At 40.3% G+C, this 22,892-nt stretch overlaps 1 protein-coding gene and 1 long non-coding RNA gene across 3 annotated transcripts in view; one reads left to right on the forward strand and one right to left on the reverse strand.

Moving 5' to 3' along the window:
• Nucleotides 1–4,827: 4,827 nt before the first annotated feature.
• The window catches only part of LOC121671793, a 31,629-nt gene continuing 13,564 nt past the window's right edge, over nt 4,828–22,892 (reverse strand). Inside the window, exon 4 of one of the 2 annotated variants that reach the window (XR_006018608.1) lies at nt 4,828–8,842. This is a non-coding gene — a long non-coding RNA (uncharacterized LOC121671793). The remainder of the gene's footprint in view (nt 8,843–22,892) is intronic. The other variant, XR_006018609.1, reaches the window with a different exon arrangement.
• On the forward strand, nt 20,181–20,826 carry FERD3L (Fer3 like bHLH transcription factor). Its single transcript, XM_042044021.1, has one exon. It carries the CDS (start codon nt 20,211–20,213, stop codon nt 20,775–20,777), a length of 567 nt encoding a protein of 188 aa, XP_041899955.1. The 5' UTR covers nt 20,181–20,210; the 3' UTR covers nt 20,778–20,826.

A 22,892-nucleotide genomic window follows, 5' to 3' on the forward strand; every position in this document is an offset into this window, starting at 1 on the left:
CTGTAAGTTAAAAGTTTTGCAATTTGGCACAGAGTTTACAGGCAATGATATAATGAATTTTTGTACTTACATGATATATGATCTAAAAGGAAGTCCAAAAGTTAAGAGCATACATCTTTTGGGAGTCAGGTTTAAATTCCCAGGACTTCCAAGGAACGAAGAGTGAACAGCCTGACTACTGAAATATGAAACTTAGCATTATCATCATGCATATCCATCACTTTTGTTTGTTAACCTATCTGGAATGAGAGCATTTGGAGGGAGAGACATGGTGAGCATCTGGCATGTACTAGAGTAGCTGAGACATCTTCAAAAGGACCATATTTTAAAGAGTTCATTCCAACAAAGATGAACTAGAATGGACTCCCTTGAAATATAATTCAATCATTAAGTGACTAATATAACAAAACATGTGGAGTCTCTTTATGTCCTTAAGAAGCACTGATTTTATTATACCAAGGTTTAAACATAGTTCTGAGCCATGAGGACTCAGAACTATATCAGATCAACTATTTAACAGCTGGAAGTTGGCACATGCAAATTTTTACCAGCTGAAGAGTTTTTCCAGGACATTTAGGTTTGGGCCCATGAGTTGCTCTTCATCTTTCAAGTGCCAGTTAACGCTCACAGAAGTCACTAGGAACAGAGAACACACATACCATGCAGGACCTCACTGCCTCTCAATCACTCACCAGCCCGTTGATGCTGTTAACACATGCAACAATGCCCTTTGAACATCTGCATGTCACTTATTCAATGGGGTCAGTTAATCAGCAGGGTAGAAATCACTTCATATTGTAAAGGACCATCTTATAGATGAGTTAAACCCCGATTAAACAAATTGCACCCAGTTCATAGGGTCTTCACAATAGACCACCGAAGTCTTCATTTTTAAATGGAACTAAATAACTGCATAGGAAAAGGACCATGTGTGGGGAAACTTTGAAACTCAGGGTTTTAGACCTGCCATTGTGTTAGAGGGATGTCATGTTGCAAACCTCTCTATGGCTCTCCTCTTGGGTCAGCTTATGTGTAGGAACATAAGAGTCATGTCTTGCCACAGGACCTATTCCTGGAAATTTTTCACTCTCATCCTCCACAGAGATACCATGAAAGGTCCAAACAACCATACCAGCAATTCATATGTCAAAACTCTTCTCACAGACTTTTGAGATAAATCTCCTGAAAGCACCATCCAGGGACTACATTACTGGTGTTATTAGTGAAGTATTATAGGCTTCCTATTTGAGATGACACAATTTTGTCTGTAGTCTTTTATGAATAACACTTATTCCTCTTTAGCTTGATGACTGGGGACCCATTAAAAATCCATGTGGGGGATTTAAGTTAACTCCAAAATTTTGCAACGTTTTCTGACTGATCAGACAAATTAAAATATTTAACTTGGGGTTGGAAAACAGAAGCCCATAAATCATATGGCCAAGTTCTGCCCAACTCCAAATTCTTATTGAACCCAAGCCTCTTCAAATAAAAATGCAGGACTGAATTCGTCTTTAGCACTAAGGAAGTCACTGCTGCTCTGCTTACTCAGTGAAACAGCAATACTACAATACCACAGTCTTGGAAGACACACTACCTGTGCATTTCATAGGAAAGGATACAGCAGATGAAAACATCTGCTGTTTCTGAATTCCTCAAGTTGTTGAAAAAGAACTAGAACTGCTAATATTTAAAATTATAAACATATCAACATAACACTACCCACTCTTAAGGCAAGAAATATGAAACTGAAGATTTTAAATCTACATTCTCTAAATACAACATTTTACTAGTTACATCAGTATTATCAGGCAAAGCCAGCTGCTTGTCAATGGCTGCTGATCAGACTGAGAAGGAATGCCACTGCATCTGGTTAGGACAACAAATTAGAATCTAAAATGAAAAGAAATCTTACAAAATACATTGCCAACTGTTCATAAATGGTCACTCGGACAAAACTATACAGAAATCAGTGTCTATTTGACCATAGGGAGAGAATGAAATCACTTATATTGTAAGAAAAAGCACCAACAGGGCAAGGACAAAGGTGCTAATACACCGATGAACAGAACCAGGGCTAAGGGAAAGGATAGAGATGTCAAGTATGTCTGAGTGAGGAAAGCTGCTGCTGCTTGGGACATCCTGGGAATACAGGAGAGCAGGTGTCACTTGTAGGGAACCTAAAGAAAGGAGGGATACCTGCAGAGTAACAGTAGAGTGTGTGTATGTGTGGAGAGAGAGAGAGAGCAGTATAGGTGCTATGCCTTGTCTGGGAATACTACTGGGTGGTGGAAAGAGTTGACTGTTAATCCTAAAATAATACCTCTCTTATTCACTGGAGTGGGGCAAATATGACATGGGTTTTAATGTAGCATTTTTATTTTAACTGTGCCTGAAGGCAGAATTTGAGCCTAACTGCATGGGGGCACTGAACAAAACACTTTAAAAATGGCCTTTATCTCAGGAAACATAAAGCCTGTTAAAGCTTGCTGTTCTCGGATAATATTTTGAGGAATGACAAATGGCACTGTGATCAAAATGTTTTTTTAAGTCTGTATGTCCTTTCTGAATACAACCAAATCTTTTACAAAATTTCAGTCCACCACAATTATAACCATTTTTTCAAAGAATCCTCACAGAACCACGACTCTTTCAGCAGATATACAACTCATCTAAGTACACGCAAACATAGAAGCATAGTGGAACAGAAGAAATGACTCAGTAAAACTCCCTGTATTAACACTGGGACAAGAATTTATTCAAATCCTAGGAAATTGTAACCTTATCCCGAAAATTTTCTTTAAAAAAGTAGATATCAAAGTATCTAGCTTCTTTATAAGTTATATGGTACCAATGAAAGGAAAATCCAAGCCCCTACCAAAGTTAGAATTCATCTTCAAAACGCTGGTGAAATTAAGCTTTTTTTTCCTTGGCTGCTTCTTGTGATCAGCCCTGAAAGTTTCTAGAGCCCTGATTATCTTTCCTGGGTTTAATCCAATCCTGATGGAGGCTGAGAGGAGTCTTTGTCCCATTCCTCCCCCGCATCCTATCCCAAGGTACTCTTCTAAACAGGACTCAAGCTAAACTACAACAATGGAAGACATTGACAGAAGTTATTTTATACCTGTATTTAAATTACCTACTCTGTGCAGTGCATCATGATGAGTACCTTGCAAATATGTTAAGGAACCAGAGCCAGAGAAATTCTCAGCCTAAATATGTTAATTATATTTGTCTCAGATGGATTAACTGTGCAGAAGAGGAGGCAGTTAGGTCTCTCTTACACACCAGTTTGCTTTCTCTCTGCTTTGAGTGGTTGGGCATAAGGCTTCATCAGTGGTCTATGTGATCATAAAATATTGACTAGAAATAAGAACGGATGTGCAGGATCTCTTTCATTCTGGCAGCAGAGCTATATCAGAATGGTACACGTTCCCCTTTCTTCTCACATTCTCACACAAGACCATCTGAGGTTTTTTACAAAGTACTTATCTAAAAAAAATTTCCATGGATATCAGCAAAGGGAATATAATTAAGCTTCATTGGTTATACAGAGCAATGCCTTTTAGAATTTTGCACTGAAATATCTGAAAGATAAAGTCTTGGTAAAAAGTCAAGTGTTTCTTCCTGTTTATAGAACATTGTTTTTTGCCTGGAGTTTTATCTTGAACAATAATTCTGCATTCAAGGTCATTTATGACTCTTTTACGTGTAATCTTATTATCTTCCTAACACGGAAAGTAAGAATGTAAATAGGAAATAACTATGGGGCTTTTCTTTAGAAACCATGCATTTTGTTGCTTGAGTTTCTGAATTGTCTTGAACGTAACCCAGCTTGTTATGAGCATTAGAATAGAAATCCAGCTGGGCAAAACCTTGCACAGTAGTATGAGGTCATATTTTCAGAAACTCAGTTCATCTAGTCAGTAGTCTGCTTTTGAAAGAGTGCTAGCATGCCTTTCAAGGATAAGCATTTAGAAGTTTAATTATTCAGTCTCTAGCAACAGGTTCTGTAGAGAGTTTGTACCTCATGTAGCTGTTCCCTCTGGCAAGATCCCCCTGATATTTGACAAAGCATGCGCGCATTTCAATCGACTTTACTTACTTTAAGGTGACTGATAATATCCTGTCCTTCTCAGCTGGTAGCAAATGTGACTATATCTGCTTATATTCTTGGTTGTGCACAATAAAAACTCTCGTGTGTGTCTAGTGATTCATCTTGGCTAGATGAATTTACAGTGTTTGTGCTTTCTAAATTTTCTGGTCAGGACTTGCATCTATGCCAGTCACCTGCAATGCCTGGTATCCATATGACCAGCTTCTCCAGTGTCACCCTGTTGTAAATTGTGCAAATACTGGAAAGCATTTCAAATTACTTCCTTAGGCAATACTACAAACCTGGCCTACTGTTTTCAATAGCTATAGCAACTGAAATTATTCCTCCTGTAAATAAGTAATTTTATTCTTGGTTTGTCTTACCTTTTCCCAGAACATTCTTATTAAATTTATATAAGCATCCTTCTGTAACAGGCTGATTAAAAGAGAAGAACTGCATTTCATCCTGAGCTCATGTGCAAATATTTCCTCAGTTAACACATCTCTCCATTCCCAGTAGGATTAGATCATTGTATGTCTGATATTTCATAAGAATTTGCTGCTGGTTTGATAAACTGAAAAGACGGCATCTTCTTTACCACAAAGTTCTTTGCCCCACAAAAAAAAAAAAAAAAAGGCCATACTGTAATAAATAATAAATATATAGTACAGCTTCCTAAGATAGATTCCAAGAATTTTATGTGCTGCAATTTAATCCTTAGAAAACCAGAGGATATTAAATGAACTAAACTGTCTTAGCCAGAAATCTCTGATTTGGGCTGCTCTTTGATGTTTATATCTGAAAGTCTTTGATGTCTTAAAATTGTTTCAGAAATTAGAAAAAAATCTTGACTTTGTAAATCATTTTGTGATTACATAAATGACAATATGATGATGAATGGCACAGTATTCACAAAAATGAATCATTTCTCTGAATATTAAGTTAATCAAAAAACCAAGATTGTCTAGTATGAGCTCCTAGTGCTTTAAAGATCCTTTGGCACTCCAGATGCACAATGAAACAAAAATAGTGTAGCCTTATTATAAGCACCTTTCCACATCTGCAATCCTGTTATATAATAAACTCTTGTTCTTTTGTAGCAAGATTGCAGTGGTTCTTTTTTTCTTTCTTTTTTATTATTAATTTGAAACATGTGGGGAGAGGGTAATCCAGTAAGCTATAGGCATTTCATATCAGGGCTTTCATGCAATCATATGTAACGTCAACCATCTGGGTAGAAGGATAGATAGAACTTGCTTTATATTGATAGACTGTGAATGATAGCAAGGAGCAGAAAGAGTAGAGTTCTAATGAATATTACATATTTACTTCTACAAACATAGGCCCATTGATGGAACAAGCTGGTTTTGCTATTAAATAAAATAGCAAGCACTAGGCAATGTTTGTTGCATTTACAGCATTTCGAAAGTATAACATTGTAAGTGGATGCAAATGGGTACACATGAAAAACAAAAGAGAACAAGGTGCATGCATATACATGTGTAAAAAGAGAGATTTCTGCCAGCAATGTATTTTTCTGATTGGTGAAAAAATGACATTTTGAAATTCACCAAACCTAGTGATTAGGTAGACAATTAAAAGATAATAATTTAGAAACCAGATGTCTGCTTCCATTTTGAGCAAAGAGAAAGCATTTTCTCTGAAAACACATTCATTTATTGTTTATTTTCAAAGTGAACCTTAAAATTAAATTACAGTGTTTGGAAGAAAAAAAATTAAATAGACATCTGAAAGAAATAGAATCTATTTATAATTTTACCTTTTTGATGTCAGAAGATATCCTAGAGGAAAGCCTTAGGGATATAAATTCTTCTCAGACTTACAGTAAAGGCATGCAATTTTTTAAGATGCATTATCCTGTATCAAAGTTTTTTGAAAACCTGATAAAAATTTAAGAGTTCGTGCATCTGAAAGATTAAAACCAACAACCAATGCAAACAGTTAAAATTATTTACAGTCCTGTGAAATCCAAACTGCACACATGTGGAGTACTCTGTATGTTGTAAAAACTGCAGTTCAGTCTGGAATTCTGTACAATAGAAGTAGAGAGAAAAATATATGGCATGCAATATCTTTTCGTGTAGAGTACAAATTAGTGAGTTTCTACTCTGTGTTTAAGTAACATATTGTCTAATCATTAAGACAGTTCTATGCTGATGTTTTCTTTTAATGCAGCATTCTAGGTGTTTATTGTCTGTTCTCTACAAATGACAGAATAGGAACAAATTCCAAGCTAAGAAACTGAGCACTGAAATTACACTCTGTTTGCATGAATAGTTTTGTAAATATTAGAAGGCTAATCTTCCAGATTAGTTTTTTAGATAGTTAATAGTTTGACTGACTGTTGTTGCTGCTTGCATGAGTAGTGAGCATTCTACACCACTCCCAGCCTTTTGCATTCAGTACTTCATTTTAAAGAAGAACCAAAGCCATAAACCAGGAAATCACTTAATAACTTAATAAGTTCTCATGAAGTGAATGGCACTACTTCTACATGGGTATCTATGAACACAAGTAAGTGGTTTGCCTTTTTGGTACCAAAAAGCTCAGACCTATTGTATCAAAATATTCTGCTGTATTTAATGTATATTTCCTCAGATGCCACAAACACAGATACATTCAAGAGCTTTTATTTTAACCTAAATAAACTCTTCATGGAAACTTTTTCAGAAACTGAAGATGAGGGAACATGCCTTATACTCCTGTGGGGAAGAAGAGTGCTCTTTCAAAGGAAAAAGACAATGGGGTTCAGAACTCCAGATTTCAAGGATCAGAATCATAGAAATGCAGTTTGCAGGGGATATTTGGAGGTCTCTCCCACTAAAAGTTTACTTTTGCTAGCTGGCTCTAGTTAAGACATATCTTAGTGCTACCCTGCCCAGGAAGAAAAAGGATGTTTCAGTACTGTACAACCTGTCTACCAAAATTAGGATGTTTTTGTCATCTTTGTATCTCCCCTTCTAGTAGTTGTGGGTTGCTAGGTTGCTGATAGATCATTCCTTAGTCTCTTTGTCAGATTAAACAACTCCAGCTTCTTCAAAATGCATCACTGTAACCTCTTGGTTTTTGGCATCCCTCAGATTCCAGAGGGCTCCAAACTAGGCTTCGTTTTCCTTATACAGCTTCACCAGTGCCATCACAAGACAACAATAACTTCACTTGGTCTGATCCCATGCCCCCCCACCACTCCCCCCAGATATAGTCCAACACATGGTCTACCTTCTTTGCAGTTTGCAGTACTGGTTTGCATTCCACCTGTAGTCCATCACAACCTTGCCATTTCCCAACCTGTGTGGGTACATGAGGTTGTTCTGAGCCAGATTCAGAATCCTCATGATGTTTATGTTGGTCCGATCCTCAAGAATCCTTTGAATTAAAGCTTTCCAACTCTTCATGTCAATCATTCTTCATTATCAGTAATATCTGCAGATTTACCTGAGGACATATTCTGTGTAACTACCTAAGCTGTTGATGGAAATGCTGAACAATATGAGTCCCAGTACCAAACCATAGGGTACTTTGCTTATTACCAACTGGAACTCAAAGCGTTGATTCTACTACACCTTTACTGTGGTGGTAGAGCCAATTTGCAATGCATTTAACAAACTGTTCTTTCAGTCCATACTTCCTCAGCTTTCACAGAAAATCCTTTTGGGGACAGTGCCAACAGACTGGGTGTCTGTTATTTTCCTCCTGCCTGTTCAACAAGCCATCTCATGACAGCAAACAATCAAGCTGGTCAAGTCTGAACTAGTTATTCATGATTGCTTTCATGTGTTTGAAGATGGATTCTAATGGGGCATGCTTCACAGTCTTTACAGGGATTGATATGCCTTAAAATTGCCCAAGTTCTCCTTTCATTTTTCCTAAAGATGAACATAGTGTTAACCATTTTTGGTTGCAAGGGATTTCCCTGATAACCACAGGGTTTTTTTCAGACACTGTAACATTGCAAACTCTGCAGCCAGCTCTTCCAGTGGCCTTGGATGAGTGCCATCCATCTCCATTATCTTTAAATTTCTCTCAGAAATACTTACCATGTTTCTATTGCATTATTTGGTTTCCATCTCGTCACCAAATTACATTGGTCAACACAGAGGTGTAAGATCAGGTATTACCTGTGGAAACCAAGACAAAACTCACAAAGTCTACTTCAACTTCTTCTGTATCATTTCTCAGTAGCTTTTCTACCTCAACAAACTCACATTTTTTCTTAATTTTACTTTGCAACTAACTTCAGAGTCTTGTTCCATCACCTTTTATGCCCCTGCCTACTTTTAGCTCAGACTAGATATTGGTCTGCACATTGTCTCTAAATACCAAAGAAATGTATACTATAAATGTGCTTTTTCATTTGTTTTCTTTCCACTTCTTGCATGTTCTCATTGCATTTCAATTAATCAGAAAAATTCTCATTTAGCCAAAAGAAAAACTAGTTAGAGGTCTTAGACCAGTCGAGTGGCTGCGTTACGCTGCACTGGTTCCTGATGTTCCAATCATCACTTTCTGACTTGTGAAGCTGAAATGAGAGGGGATCTCCATAGCCTGATGGACAAAATTGGCTTCTATGTCTTCTTGGTGATTTTCTGTAAGCAGTCTGCTCAGGAAACATGAAAAGTAAAATGTGAAACAGTGGCAGGTAAAATCTGAAAAGTCCAGGTTTCGGAAGGGACCCACTCAATTCTTTTGTCTTGTTTTCTGTCAGTGTTTGAGAATTTCTCTCAGCTGTGGAAAAAAAAAATAAAGCTTATTTTCAAACCTTTGACTTCTTGCCCCTTTGAAGCTTTTATTTTTCCAAGAATTTTTTGTCAGCCTCAAGACCAGCTGCATAACAATATGTTCTATCATCAACTGAAAACAGCACCTGTGATTGTAGCTGCAGAACGGTATTGTAAATTTCTTCTTTTTCACCCCTCTGAGAATTATTTTGTAAGAGTTCTAACATGCATATATATGGCCATGGGGAAACTTTGCTGAATCCATTGTGGCTGAAAAGAGCACCGGGTTAAGTATGTCTGTTAGAGACTTTATGTCGCTACCTAGATTTGCAGTTGGTTTAATTCAATTTATTAATTTTCTTTTAATTTTTTGGTAATATAATGATTTTGAATATTAAAATGTTATTAGCCTGAACTCCCTGCTCTCCCAGCTTCTTTAAATCATTGTTTCTATGTTTGTCTTTGAATAATAAATCTAATAATGTCAACTCTTTCAAAAATACACAATGCAGTTAAAACGTGGTTTAAAATATTCTGAAGAAGTTAACTATATTACTAAATAGCAAATGAAAAAAAAAAAGAACAAATTATGTGATTGCTTCAGAATGCATTAAGAAACTCCCTTTCAACACAGGCTTAGAGGAATGATTCAAGAAATCCTGGGAAAAAATCTCTCATAGCAATAAAGGCTAAACCAAAACCACCATGGCTAATCTTCAACATCCTAGGACACTCCTTCTAACTGACTGCTGTGTACTAAGGTATATCAAGTTTTTAATTCACCGATTTTCTACCTGAGCTAAATTAAATGAGATTATATGTCCTTTTTTTACTTCTGAAAAATAGGAAAGAAAATAGATTTGCTCAATTGTTCAATCTTTCTGGAACTAAAGATAGAATGGATTGTTCCATTCCTAACTTATTTTCTCTGGATCTGGTCTCACAAATGAGATAATCCCAGAGAGGTTTAGCTTTGAAAGCAAAAGCGAGTGATTTGACTTTCCATGAGTTTGTGAGCCAGGATTATCTATCAATTAAAGAATTAAGCTAGTAGACCAGACACAGTGGGTTTTTTCTTAGCTTTGTAACTAATGTATTTCAGTTACCCAATGCAAATAATCGACCCTGCTTCTCTTCAGTTTATCCTTTCACAAGGTGATATACTTACACATTTTGCTGGTGTAGTATTTACATACCTATACTTGCAATTTAGACCCTTTCTAGCAGTGTTTGAATAGGAGCAAGTATGAAAAGACAAAGTAGCAGAATAATATTACTTTCTACTACTCACTCTAGAGTGAGCAAAACATGCCATAGCCAGGACCCTGTATTTATGTGGGTAGCAGTAAATATCTGCAGGTCCTTCTTTATGTGTTTACATAATTGCACTTGTGGTCTGGGGATGTTTTAAATGCAAGGATGAGTTTGTCCATGACTCACAATGTCCTTTGTGCAAATGAAATTGATGCTGTCGTTCCTCACTGTTAGCCTGGGGAAAATCCCTAACGGGGACTGGGATTTCGTTATTCAGTAATTCTCTGAAGCTGGGCAAATCTGAAGCAAAGATGACCTGGGACAGGACGTGAAGAAACTGCATTTACATCAGTGAATGCATTCTATTTATAGAATAGGTAGGCTATGAGTTCTCATTCCTTACTCTCTAGCTTTTAACATGCACTTGGGTACATTTATTTATTTATTATTTGCTTTCAAAATTTACTACTTACATATAGTTTTATTTGCTATTGTGCCCTCAGATCACAGTGTCCATGAGTAGCACTGCAATAGTTACTATGGCTTTTAGGTAAAGCCTTCGTATATTATATTTTCCCTTCACTGGACAGAGTTTGGAATTTGAAAGATTAGAAACATTTTCGATGACAAGATCTTTGGGCTTCATCTGTGTGTGGTAGCCTTGCCAGAACTAACTCCATCCTCCTACTAAATCTCCAACCTACTGGAGAGTAGGAAAGGGTCCACCTTTCCTCCACACCACTGCCATCAAAGTAGTGTAGACACACAACTCCTCCTTCCCCTTCTCCAGCTAGGCTATGACTCTGGTTAGATCTTCCTCCTTTTAAAATACACTCTTTTTTTGGTCACGATGTGCATGAAAATTAATTTTTGTCTCATCTTCTGGTAATGCTAAAGTGTTCAGTAATATCTGAGCTTTCCCTCTTACTAGTCACAGAATAAATATGGAGGAGGATTCAGTCCTTGCCTGGAATACCCTCTAATCTAATATGTGATGCAAAGCAACATGTTTGTCATAAATCAGAGGGCATAAAAAAATCTTGCCTTCCTCTTCATGTTGGGGAGGGGCTGGGACAAACACGTCAACAAAAGTCATGTCTGCTCTTCTTGATACTCCCAGGGCAGCACTTTCCCAGGTATTAACTTATTTAGTTCCAAAAACCTTTTACTCATTCATGATGATTATTGCCTTATAACTACTGATAAGCACCAAACTCTGCACTATACAAATATTTCACTTTTGTCAGAACCTAAAATAGAAAACAGGAGGAAGGATAAAAAGTGATGCAATGACCCATGTATAGGGAGGAGGAGAGACAGCTTTAGCATAGCTGCTCAAAAAAATCCGGTATTCATATTTCTAATTCATATTTCTAATAACCTCAAAAGTTTAGTATGTTATTTTACTTTTACCCAAAACAAATGAAATTGCAGTGTAGGCACCAGTATCTATGTGTCAATGTGTCTATGGAACAACTACATTGAAATTTCTTTTTTTAATGAATAGCATGACCAGGTTCCTGAAAATGAGGTATTATTTTGTATTCTAATGAGAATAAACAGAGACAGCTCAAATAATATTTAAAAACCTACATGTAAATTCTCCAGCATGTAGTGAATCATGTAATTGGAAAAAACAACCTTACATGAGATTTTGAAGTAGTCAAATGCTTACCTTGCCCAGATTTTTCTAACAAAATTATAGATTCTTTCATCTCAGTTGGTAGTGAGCAACATGTTTCACCACCTTTGAAACATTTTCTAAAGAAAATGCAGATTCAGGAACATTCAAAACATTTAATCTCATACTTTAAAAAAATATGAAAAGGAAAAATAAGACAAATTAGTGTTTTCTATGGCACAGATTATTACAGATGTAGTAGACTGGAAAAGTTTTTACTGTGAGTTGAGCATGAAAGGTATTATAAAAACATTTAGGATAGTTTCTTTCCCTACACAAATACACATGAATCAAACAAATGGGTTAAAAATTATGTGACTTAAGTAAATGGCTTTGGGCTTCTTTACCTTCTAATGTTAAACCTGTAAGAATATATATAACTAATGCTAGTTCGAGTAACTTTACTATTGCTATTAATATTTTTATTACTAATAACAACATGAATTGTACAAATCAATTACACTGACATTGATGATCCCTTTTTATTCTGTAATCCAGTCAAAATTATTGTGTGTAAACAAAGCAACTGGGAAATCAACTGATTTCCTCATCCTTCAAAATACTGAAAATTGCATCTTTTTCATAGGAGTATATTTTAAACACCTTGTTTAAGACCTACCCTGCTAGAGCAGACTACAAGTTCTATGGCTTCAAATATTCTAGATTGCTTATACCTTTCTGTTAATGTTGCCAAATTTCTTAATGATTCTACAGATGCTTGAGCATGGTAAATTAGTGCAGCTCTGAGCTGTTGTGCCAGACAAAGGCCTGGGATTGGATAGCCCCAACAGCAAGTGAAAATGGCCTCTATGATTAGAGAGAGAGAGAGAAAGAGGGCAAACAGAGCCGTGAGAAGGGGGAGTTTGGGGGAAAGACTGATAAACCTCAAGAGGTGAGAAGACTAAAGCCCAGGAAGGTACGATTAAACCATGTTCCACATGGAAAGTAAGGACACCAGCCTCTTTTCCTCAGTCTTCAGTAGTAAGACCAGTTGTTCGCCAGGTACCCAGGCCTCTGAGCTGGAAAAAAGGGATAGGGAACAGAATGAAGACCCCATAATCCAAGGGGAAATGGTCAGCAACCTGCTACATCACTTAGACACACACAAGTCTAAGTGTGTGGGGCTGGCTGGGATCCACACAAGGGTACTAAGAGAGCTGGCAGCAGTGCTCTCTGTGCCACTTTTCATCATTTATCAGCAGCCCTGACTAACCAGGGAGGTCCCAAGTGCCTGGAAGTCATCAAATGTGAGGACCATCTACAAAAAGGGTCAGAAGGAGAATATAGGCAAGTACAGGTCTGTCAGCCTGATTTTATTCTGGGAAAGGCCACAGAGCAGATCATCTTGAGTGCCATCAAATGGCATGTACAGGACAACAAGGGAGATCAGGCCCATCAGGCAGGAGTTTATGAATAATCCTGCCAGCAAGTATCTGTGAAAACTTCTGGCAAAGAATGTTACCTTCCCCCAGATCCCAATGGCAGAGGGAGAAGATTTTGCTGCATAGTTTAAAAGGCAGTAAGCAGCACAATAGGTCTAAAGATTTCAGCCCTGCCACTGACATACATGGGAATAATGTGATAGAACATAGGATGAAAACTTTCATTTTACAGCTCATTTTAAAAAAATCTGGCAAATAACAGTAATGCTGATGTATACTTTTTAAATTACATTAGCAGAATCAAACCTTTTACGTTAGTAAGCAATCGAAGCTTACTCCATGTTGTTAATAAAAAAATGTTCCAGATATATATTAATAATCACTTGATGAACATATATTACATATAATTAATATGAAAATAAATATTAAAAATCATATACCATACATGAAGGGACCAAGTTCTCACAGCTGAATACTTTAATGGGATCTTCTTAAGGTTAAAAGGCTCTAGAACACAAAAGGTTCCAGAAGTTAAATTCTAGATAACTCAAATTGGAGCTATCAATTCGAATTTACCTTGCTGTTCTGTTTGCCATAATTCTTCTGTTTCTATTTGACATTTGTTCTGTTCCTGAGTTCCATTTGCAAACAGAAACAATACTTATTCAGTCCACATCTACCAAGCATATGATATGGCAGTTGCTAAAGCATGAGAAATGTTTTTAAAAACTCATATGAGATTTTAAATCTTATGTTTAAATCATTACTTATTTACCACAGAAAAAAGAAAAAGGGTGAATCACTCAGCAAAAATAAGCAAACACTGTTCAAAATATTAGCTGCTTCCAGTGTGTTGATTGGGAATAAAATGGAAATTCAGTTGGAAAGATACTATGTGATATGGTAACTGGAGACTATTGTCATAAGTATGCTCAAAGACACAAGCTGTTAAGAGCCATTAAGAAGGACTATGAAGAAAAGAAATTCCATGCCCTTAGAAGAATACCATAGCCAGAAGGTAGCAAGGCAGTGGATAGTTGAGAAGCTTGGCAAAGGAAACCTGTTTTCTGGAGATGAGTTTCAGTTCAATCTCCTTACTAGTTGCAGGAGATACACCTGGGAACTCTCAAAAAATCTGTAAATTCCAGAAAAAAATAGAAAAGAATGGAAAAGGATGAATCTTGGTCCCCCATCAAACATACACTTATTCTGTTGATACATAAGCAAAATCTTCATATAAAAATAGCTTTCAGACTGACATTTCCCTGCATTTTACAAATTGTGAGAAGTGGAAGAGAAAAAAGCATTAATTAATGGCTCTAGTACATAATTATATAACAATAAAATTAAATAATTGTAACAAAGATTTGGAAAAATCTAGACTTCTAGGTAAAGAATGCATATTTTATTGCATTCCATTTCAACAAAAAATATTTATGTAACAAAATCAAGATTAAAGAAGCTATGTTTGAATAACATTACATTTTTTCATGCATGCTGATAAAAAGCCAGGAAATTCAAAGTTAAGTTTGACATTCCAACCTTAATGCGTGTCCTGTTCTCAATCCATCCCACCCCTAAGGTTATGATTAAGGAAAAAGTATCATTCATAAAACTTTGCAAGCATGATGAATCCCATCACACCCTAACCACAGCTGTTCATTTCATTTGTCTCTGATCTACCCAAGATTAGGATTTCAAACATTTTGTTTGTCATTTGGTCCCGTATGGGGAAATATCAACAGTTGCTTCTTTAAACTCTTCAAATGGTGCGTAATACTACTGTAAATAAAAATGAACTGCACTTTATTGGCAGAACATACCTAGTTTTATTAGGTTTTGCCCAAAATAGTGATTTTTCCTAATGATTTCCTGTGTCAGGGAATAATGGCGTTACTGAATGTCATATTTTTGTCTGAGACAGCCAAGTTGTGAAACCTGATCTTTGTAAGTAGGTGCTCGTATTCAAATTGGAGTCCTGTTAAAGGCAAGCAGTGATGCAGGAATGTATTAATACAGTCAGATGCACATAGGATCAGTTCCTGAAATTACTGCTAGGATCAGACTGTAAAGCTTTGGCTCACCGGATATATTCTGGTTTTCAGAACAGAACCAGTCCCTCAGCTGAACTAGTAAGCTGGACTTCACCTGCTTTGTGAGAAGGGATTTCTCACATATATCATCAACATAAGGAATAAAGTTAATTCTTAAACTGTCTATATGGGTAAACTATTTAGGAAAAGAATTTGCAGAGAATTCTTACAGCCTCAAACTCTAGTCACCGCACTAATATACCCCAGTTTTGTTTGCCTACATACTCTGGATATACATCTTACTATTTTGGTTTTTTTGGTCTTATTCATACACTGCTAATTCTAGAGCTGAGGCTCATCCTACAGCCGATATTTCCAAGCTTCTCAGACAGTCCGTCAGGAGACACAGACTTCAAGTGGACCACAATGTTCACTACAGGTTCTCCTATCTCTGTGGGAATCAGAAGGTCTCCATCATAACCTGATGCTTGGATAAGATCCAGCAGTTTGATAACATGAGCCCATTTCTAATATCCATATTACTTTTCTTAACTGATGGAGTTGACCAATTCTTTCCGCAAATGAGATCTGGGGAAGTCAGGCTGAGGTAACTTTGTCCTCTGTCCTCACCTCTGTACACATCACCTGTCTCTAGTGTACCAAAGGCTTTCCCAGCCGTTTCACCCAGCAAAGGACTGGTTCCTCTGGTCTGTATTAGCTTTGACCTCGACTTCATCAGCCTCTTCCTTTCTGGTTTTGTTGTAAGGCACTCAAAAAGGTACTGACTTCAGTCAATTTAATTCATTTTATACTTTTTGTTAGACCTCCTTCATCTTCACAATGGACTCAGACACAAAATCTTTGAACATAAACGCTATCACAGTCCAATGTTCACTGCCTATTTAAATTCATAGTGCATTAAGACGTTAGAGGACTCCTTTACTCTTCCAATGATATCACATTCAATCACATTTTGCTATGCTTTCATCTGAATAGTATGGCATTCTTCTAGAATCAAAGAAGCAGTTTTCAACTAGCTTTGCTTAAATATTTCATTTTTTATATTAATTCGTCAGTGGTGTCTGTAGTGCCTTCCTATTCACCACTGACTGAGCAAGTATCAGGATGAGATATTGTCCAAACCCTCTCTATTCCCTTGTGAGCTGGCCCCATCTCCACACATATATTCTGTACTGATCTCATCTGGCCTGCCAGAAACACAAACTGTGAGTCCAACAGGACAGGAACTGACCTGTGTTTTGGGGTAGTAAGGTCCTGATCCATGGACATTACTGCAATTTTAAGTTTAACAAGAAGATCAGACAGCTGCAATGTCAATAATTTGACAGAAATTGCATTAGTGTGCCACAGACTCCTTCTGTTTCTGTTCGTCAGGCCAGAGTTTGAAAATGACAGCAACTGTCCAGCTCTTAACGGATCAGTTAAAGGAGAGAAGACTTTTTCCATTCTACAAGAAAAGTGTAGACATTTTTTCAGTTGCATATCTAACTTTTTGTGGTTTCCAAAGCAGACAGTATCTTTCAGGGCCTTGCTTAATGAGTCATATCTGATGGAGAGTACCTACATATTTATGCATCTCAGGGTCACCACTGACTTCCAGTGAATTTTCCAGTAAAGCACCGGTCACTGATAAAATCTATAGCATCTCCATTAATAATTCCAAGCTATCAGAGCAGCTGTATTTTCCTGTGTGATATGTGGACAATTTTCAGCACAGGCACACAGCACATGAGGTGATAAAAGGAGTAAAACTATTTCCATAAAAATTCACTGAGTTGAAATACGTGTTAACTTTGCTCCTGCAAAGGATATTTGCCTAAGAGACTTTTTAAGAGAAAATTATTTTCAAAACTGTTGATGACTGGAACATAATTAGGGCTGGACAGGAAAGGATATATATGCTTTTCTGATAGGACTAATAGATGAGAAAAGTTGTTGCAGTTTGGGTTTTAAACACAAACCCTGCGTGAGCATCAAGAATCATGTTATAGATGTTTCCAAAGAAGAATAATTTTGGAAATAGCTGCACAGTGGTTTGAAACTGTAGCCATCAGTTCTTAGCATCTCTAAGCATCTTGTAAGCAAAAATTTTAATTGACAAGCAAGTTAAATGAAAATATAGGATAAGAGAGGGGTGAAGGAAGGTAGGAGTCATAGAGCAAACTACATTCTTATTTAAAACAAATCTAGAATTCACTTCGGATCACCTAATCTGGTGTGAAAAGATTTTGGAGTATCAAAGCAGCCTCTTATGAGAGTTAATTCTGCTTCTCTGACAGTCTTGCTTTGTCTAGGTGCTGAAAATCTGTGTCTTGCAGCATTGGATATTCATTATACATTTCCTCAGCTCTATACTTTTCCCCAAAGTGACAAAAATCACCAAATAAAAAAAAGTGCCACATACCAGTGGTACCACAGTTCACTGAGTTTATTCTATATAATCTAAAATAGTTAATATAAGAGGAAAAATCAATATTTTAGCAAAAAATAAGGAGGAATAGAAAGTGATACAAAGCAGAAAAAAACCCTGTTTGATGAGAGAATTCACCTTGGTAACAAGTCTTCATTTTCTGCTAGGACCTCCCAGTCCTGTCTCAGTCCTGTCTTTACTGCTTCCTTTAAGAAGCATTAATCTTCCATGGTTTATGTTCTATTACTCTGTGATGCATTATTAGCTTGAAAAGCTTCTCCTTTTACATTCTTGCATTATAAACCTCTTTCAGCTCTGGTTGTCTTTGTAGTTTGTGTCCTGCAAAACTCTGCAGCTAGAGAGGTGAGCAAGGCCTTCTTTCTGAAGACATCTTGGTGAAGGACAGGTCTGTCTGCTACTAAATGCTGGTTTCCTACAGGATGGTAAATTCGTGTGGAGTTTGACATAGAGGTGATGAGTCCGCATTTTTCCATTATTTTATTTCATTATCTGAAGTAGTTTTTATTTCGATAATTTTAAATTCTGTACTGATATATCTTTCCTGGCATTTCCCCTTAATTTATACCTCCATGTCTTTAAATAAAATACTTGCCACCTCACCTAAAAGGAGCCCAAGTCACAGTCCTTTGTGGGTCAGTCATAAACATATATCTGATCTTTCTTCCACCCACTGTTTTTATATAACACTCAGCATTTACAGCTTTTCAACTTACTTTTGGATGCTCTCTGGGCAACACCTCTCTCAACAGATGTATTACAGCTCCTCCTTCCCTCATTGCTTCATTCACCAGGTGTTTTATTGAACCATATTTGTTACAAATAAGCAAGTCTCTGAGCGGCTCTCTCCTTGCTGGCTAAGAAACCTCTTAGCCCTAGTAAGAATAAGGCAGTCCCGCTGTTCTTCCCCATTTACCCAGCCCTAGGCAGGCCGTCGATGCAGCCGCGGCGCCGCCCATCCCTCAGCAGCGCCGGTGGTGACGGCGGGACAGGACGGGGAGAGGCTGGCTGTCGGCCCGGAGGAGGGGGTGGTGGCGATGTCCCCCTGCGGTACCTGCAGCGCTGCCAGGGCCACGGCGTCCGGCTGCCCCTCTCCGGAGCTGTCCAGCGTACCTGCGCTCCCGCGCACCTTGCGCGGCTCGCCCACCCCGCTCGCCCCCGCCGCTGGGGAAGAGGGGACGGAAAACGACTTTCCGGCCGCGTCTTTCCCGGGAAAGGGGATGCATAGTTCGCTCGCTGAGTCGTCTGTGATGGCAAATCCCGGTACGCTGCGGGAAATGTTTGCGGTCCTGTAGGCAAACAGAAGTATTTTCGAGGAGAGGGATCTTTTGGACGGCCCCATCCACCACCTTTGATCTCATGGGCTTTGAAATCCCCTTAGAAATTAGAGACTAATTAGCCCCAAAGCGAGAGTGACAACAATGCATGACAACGGCTAATACTACGTTTTAAGAAGGCATCCCAGGAGTGATGGGCAGTCACTCCTGAGAGAGCTGTGTTGTACAAATCGTGTGCCAAACAAAATCGATCCGATTCGACCGCGGTGTATCTGACACTGTCAGGGATTTCCCGGGCCGGCTTGTTTATTTAGGGAAAGTCTCTGGTGCGGAAGGGTGAAGACGCAGCCCCTCTTCCAGTCTCCCAAGACAAAAGCAAAACAATCCCCAGCGTCTGTCCTCAAGGAAACCTTGATCAAAGAAAGGTATTCAGCGGTGCCGGGTGTGTGGGTGGGTGTGTTTTTGTGCAGTTCACGGCATTTTGCAGTATGTATCCAGCGTTATCAGTGCGTGAGCTCAAGTTGATTCCTCTGTGCTCTACCAAAGGTGTAAGAGTAGGACCAGCTTATCCTCCCCTCACGGGCAGGAAGAAGGAGTTTCAAAAGAAGTGCTATGAGATTGCCTGAACCGAAATGAGCTTTACGAAGCAGCCTTTTACTGGAAAGATGTTTGAACTCTGACTGAAGGGGATTTAGGGGGAATGGAGAGACGATTCCAACAGTTACTACTGGGAATGCAATATCGGGTCCCCTACAATGCTTACTTAGGCTAATGGAGGTCCTGTCATTCAGTTCCCATTGCGCTGGGATACAGAGTAAACATTCCCCGGTGATCCTCTGCATGCAGGTCCCCTCTTCAGGACATCATTAAAGGCATACATGCAGTTGCCTGACATCAATTGTCAGCCTGGCTCTCAGGGTTCAGAGATCCCAACAGAAAGCAGGAAAACAAGCCCAGTGGAGACCCGGCTCTGCGGCTGGGGGCTTTAAGGAGGCTGAAAATCGTTTGGTTGCGGGTGTATAAGAAGAGACAAAAGTGCTCAGCAGGTAAGAGCGGAGGGTTTTGCCAAGAAGGAACTGTCCTTGATCGCTGTGACAGGATTGACTCGCTGGGGACTCCTCTCTCGGGAGCGTCCACGCGTCCCTGAGGGGATTGCCCGTCTCCTCTCATCAGCATCACGGCGAGAAATTTTACAGCCGCTCTTTCTAGTCCTGCTAATCCTGTTATCCGGGGGGGTATAAATATTAACGTCGCTTGGGCTGGGGATGGGGGACCAAATTAAGCCCTCTCTGAAGTAAGATGTCAGCCAGCCTTTTCCCAGCCCACCGGCGCCCGGGGCTGCTGGATGAGCTGCACGGCAGAGCCCCGCAAGTGCCTTGCCCGGAGGTGCTGCTGGGCGCCTCGCTGCTGGATTTCGTGGCCGACCTCTCCCTGGGCAGCCCCCAGGGAGCCCCCGGGGCCGGGGCGGGCCTGGGGCTCTGCGAGGTCACCGCCGGGCCTCCCTTCGGGGACAGAGTCCTGTCGCTCCGGGAGGGAATGGGCCGGGGGCTGCCCCTGGCTGCCTTCGGAAATGGAGATCCCGAAGACGAAGAAGAGGAGGAAGAGGAAAGAATGCGCAGTTCTTCCCTCCTGGACAGACCCAGGAGAAAGCGGGTCATCACCTACGCCCAGCGCCAGGCTGCCAACATACGGGAGAGGAAGAGGATGTTCAACCTCAACGAGGCGTTTGACCAGCTGAGGAAGAAGGTGCCCACCTTCGCCTACGAGAAGAGGCTCTCCCGGATAGAGACCTTGCGCCTGGCCATAGTGTACATCTCCTTCATGACTGAGCTCCTGGACGAATGCAGCAGGCAGGACGCGAGTTAGGGAGTGCCCTGGCCCGGCGGGATGCGGCTGGGGCCGGGCATCGCCCGCGGCGGCGAGCAGGTGGCCTCGGCTCCTCTCTCCCGGGGAAGCAGAGCCGTAGCTCCTGCCTGCTTCTCACACCGCAGCCAGGACCTTGTAGGTGTGGGATGCAAAACCAGGAGTGTTCGGAGAAGCGTGCTCTGAGGTCGGGAGGAGTTGAGGAGAAGATGGATGGAGAGGCTCAGTGTGTTGCAGATTTGTTAGTTTCTACGATTTTTGTAAACGGAAGGGGGGAAAAACTGAAGGGTCGAGGCCCTTTGGTTTGTGGTATGTTGCCTGCTTGCTTTAAAATCTTTCCGATTTGTTGCTTTGGAGAAAGACTGGGCCGGGGCAGTGGAGCTCTTCCAACGTGCAGAACGGGTTTCCAGCGGGTTCTGTTCCTGCCCAGCTGCCTGCCAGGGAAATCTCGGCCTGTGCATTTTAACCCAGAGCTTTCTGCCTTTTACAAAACAAACAACAACTCCCTTTTCTTTGAAATCCAGTCTGCCAAGTCCACGCCGTGTGTCACGGGGCCAGGGAAGCCGAACATCTGGACACAACCCCTTGTTGTCACGATTTTCTTCCCTGGAACGGCTCTGTCCTTGCGTGTGGGCGGCCAGCGCCGTCGCTCACACCGGGCGGGAGCTGGCGCTGGAGCGCCCGGCCCGGCCCGGCCCGGCCCGTCGGGGCGAGGTGCGGCTGGCCGGGATGCCCCGGAGCCCCCCGGCACCGGCGGGGCCGGCCTGGGAAGCCGTCAGCGCCCTCCTGAGAGAGAAAACTTGTGAGTTTATGGGCTTTGGTTCTGGGGACGTCCAGCGGAGGCGTTTTCTCTCTCTTTCTCTCTCACGGCACATCCCCCTACACACACACACACACACATACACACACACACGCGCACATACCACGTTTCATCTCTGCAAGGAATAAAAATAATGACATACTTTCTGAAAAGCCGGAGCGGGAGGAAAGGGGGAAGCCCGAGGCAGGCATACCCCGCGGATGGGGACAGGGCCCACCCCGGTGATGGGGACAGGGTCCCCCCCGGGGATCTCTTTTTAGCCTTACCTATTGATGCCTCGCAGGCATCTCTGAAAAGGGGCGAGATGCCGGGAGAGCGGCAGCGGCGGGGGGTGACCGTGACCGGGCTGGGAGTGGGGCCCAGGGTCTCCCCTAGAAGCCTCTCCGACCCATCTTGATGTGTCTCTGCCCTCCCTTGCCGCTCCCCTCCCCACTTCTCTCTGCTGCTGGCACCCTTCTTCGCTGCTGCTGGGAAAGACCTGGATTTCTCCCCGCGTTGCAGCAGACGGGCAGCAACCATCCTGCTCAGAGTCCGGTCCACCCGCATTAAACTGCCCGTTCAGGGCAGTGGTTCTGCATGGCTTCGTAGGACAGCTTTTATCTCCACTACATAAAATTACCGTGATATGAGTGAAATCAAGATTTACTCTGGATTCAGGCTAGTATAGCTAGGATCCCGTGTCTCTTTTATTTCTTCTCTCGTGTTTTGTCAGCTCTGTGGTGATTATTCTTCTTTTCCTCATTCTATTCACTTTAATATTATCATGAGAGGTCTAATATCCTGTATTAATACTCTAATACTCTTTCTCTTTTCACTTGTTTCCTTGGTTTCTTTTTCTACTTGTTTTTGTTGACCTCCCTGACTCCACACGTTGCATCTGCTCTCCATTTGTCAGAATGCTTTTTTTTCCAAGAGGCAGTAGGATAGTTAGCGCAGCTGGATCCTTTCTAGGAACTCGGGGGTTTCGCCTCCTCAGATGGTTTTGTGTTGTTTTGGGGGTTGTTTTCTTTTTTTTTCCCCTAAAAATAAAACGAGAAAAGGAACTACGAACGAACAATGTTCCAAAATCAACAACTCTTCACATAACCCAATCTCCTTTTAGTTACCATCATCTCAAGCAAAATGATGAAGACAAATTCTTTATGGACAATGAAATATGCAATTTAATACTCACTTCTTACCATTATTTCTCTATGATCTCTCACAGTATGATTATATAACTTTTCATAATTTTTCTTGCTCATGTCATTGGATAAAATTAGAACTCTATAGCACATAGAGTCTTAAGTTAGGAGATT

Source organism: Corvus kubaryi, unplaced genomic scaffold (assembly GCF_017639235.1).
Source record: "Corvus kubaryi isolate FWS band 111438036 unplaced genomic scaffold, C.kubaryi_AGA036_p1.0 37398, whole genome shotgun sequence".
Lineage (NCBI taxonomy): Eukaryota > Metazoa > Chordata > Aves > Passeriformes > Corvidae > Corvus > Corvus kubaryi.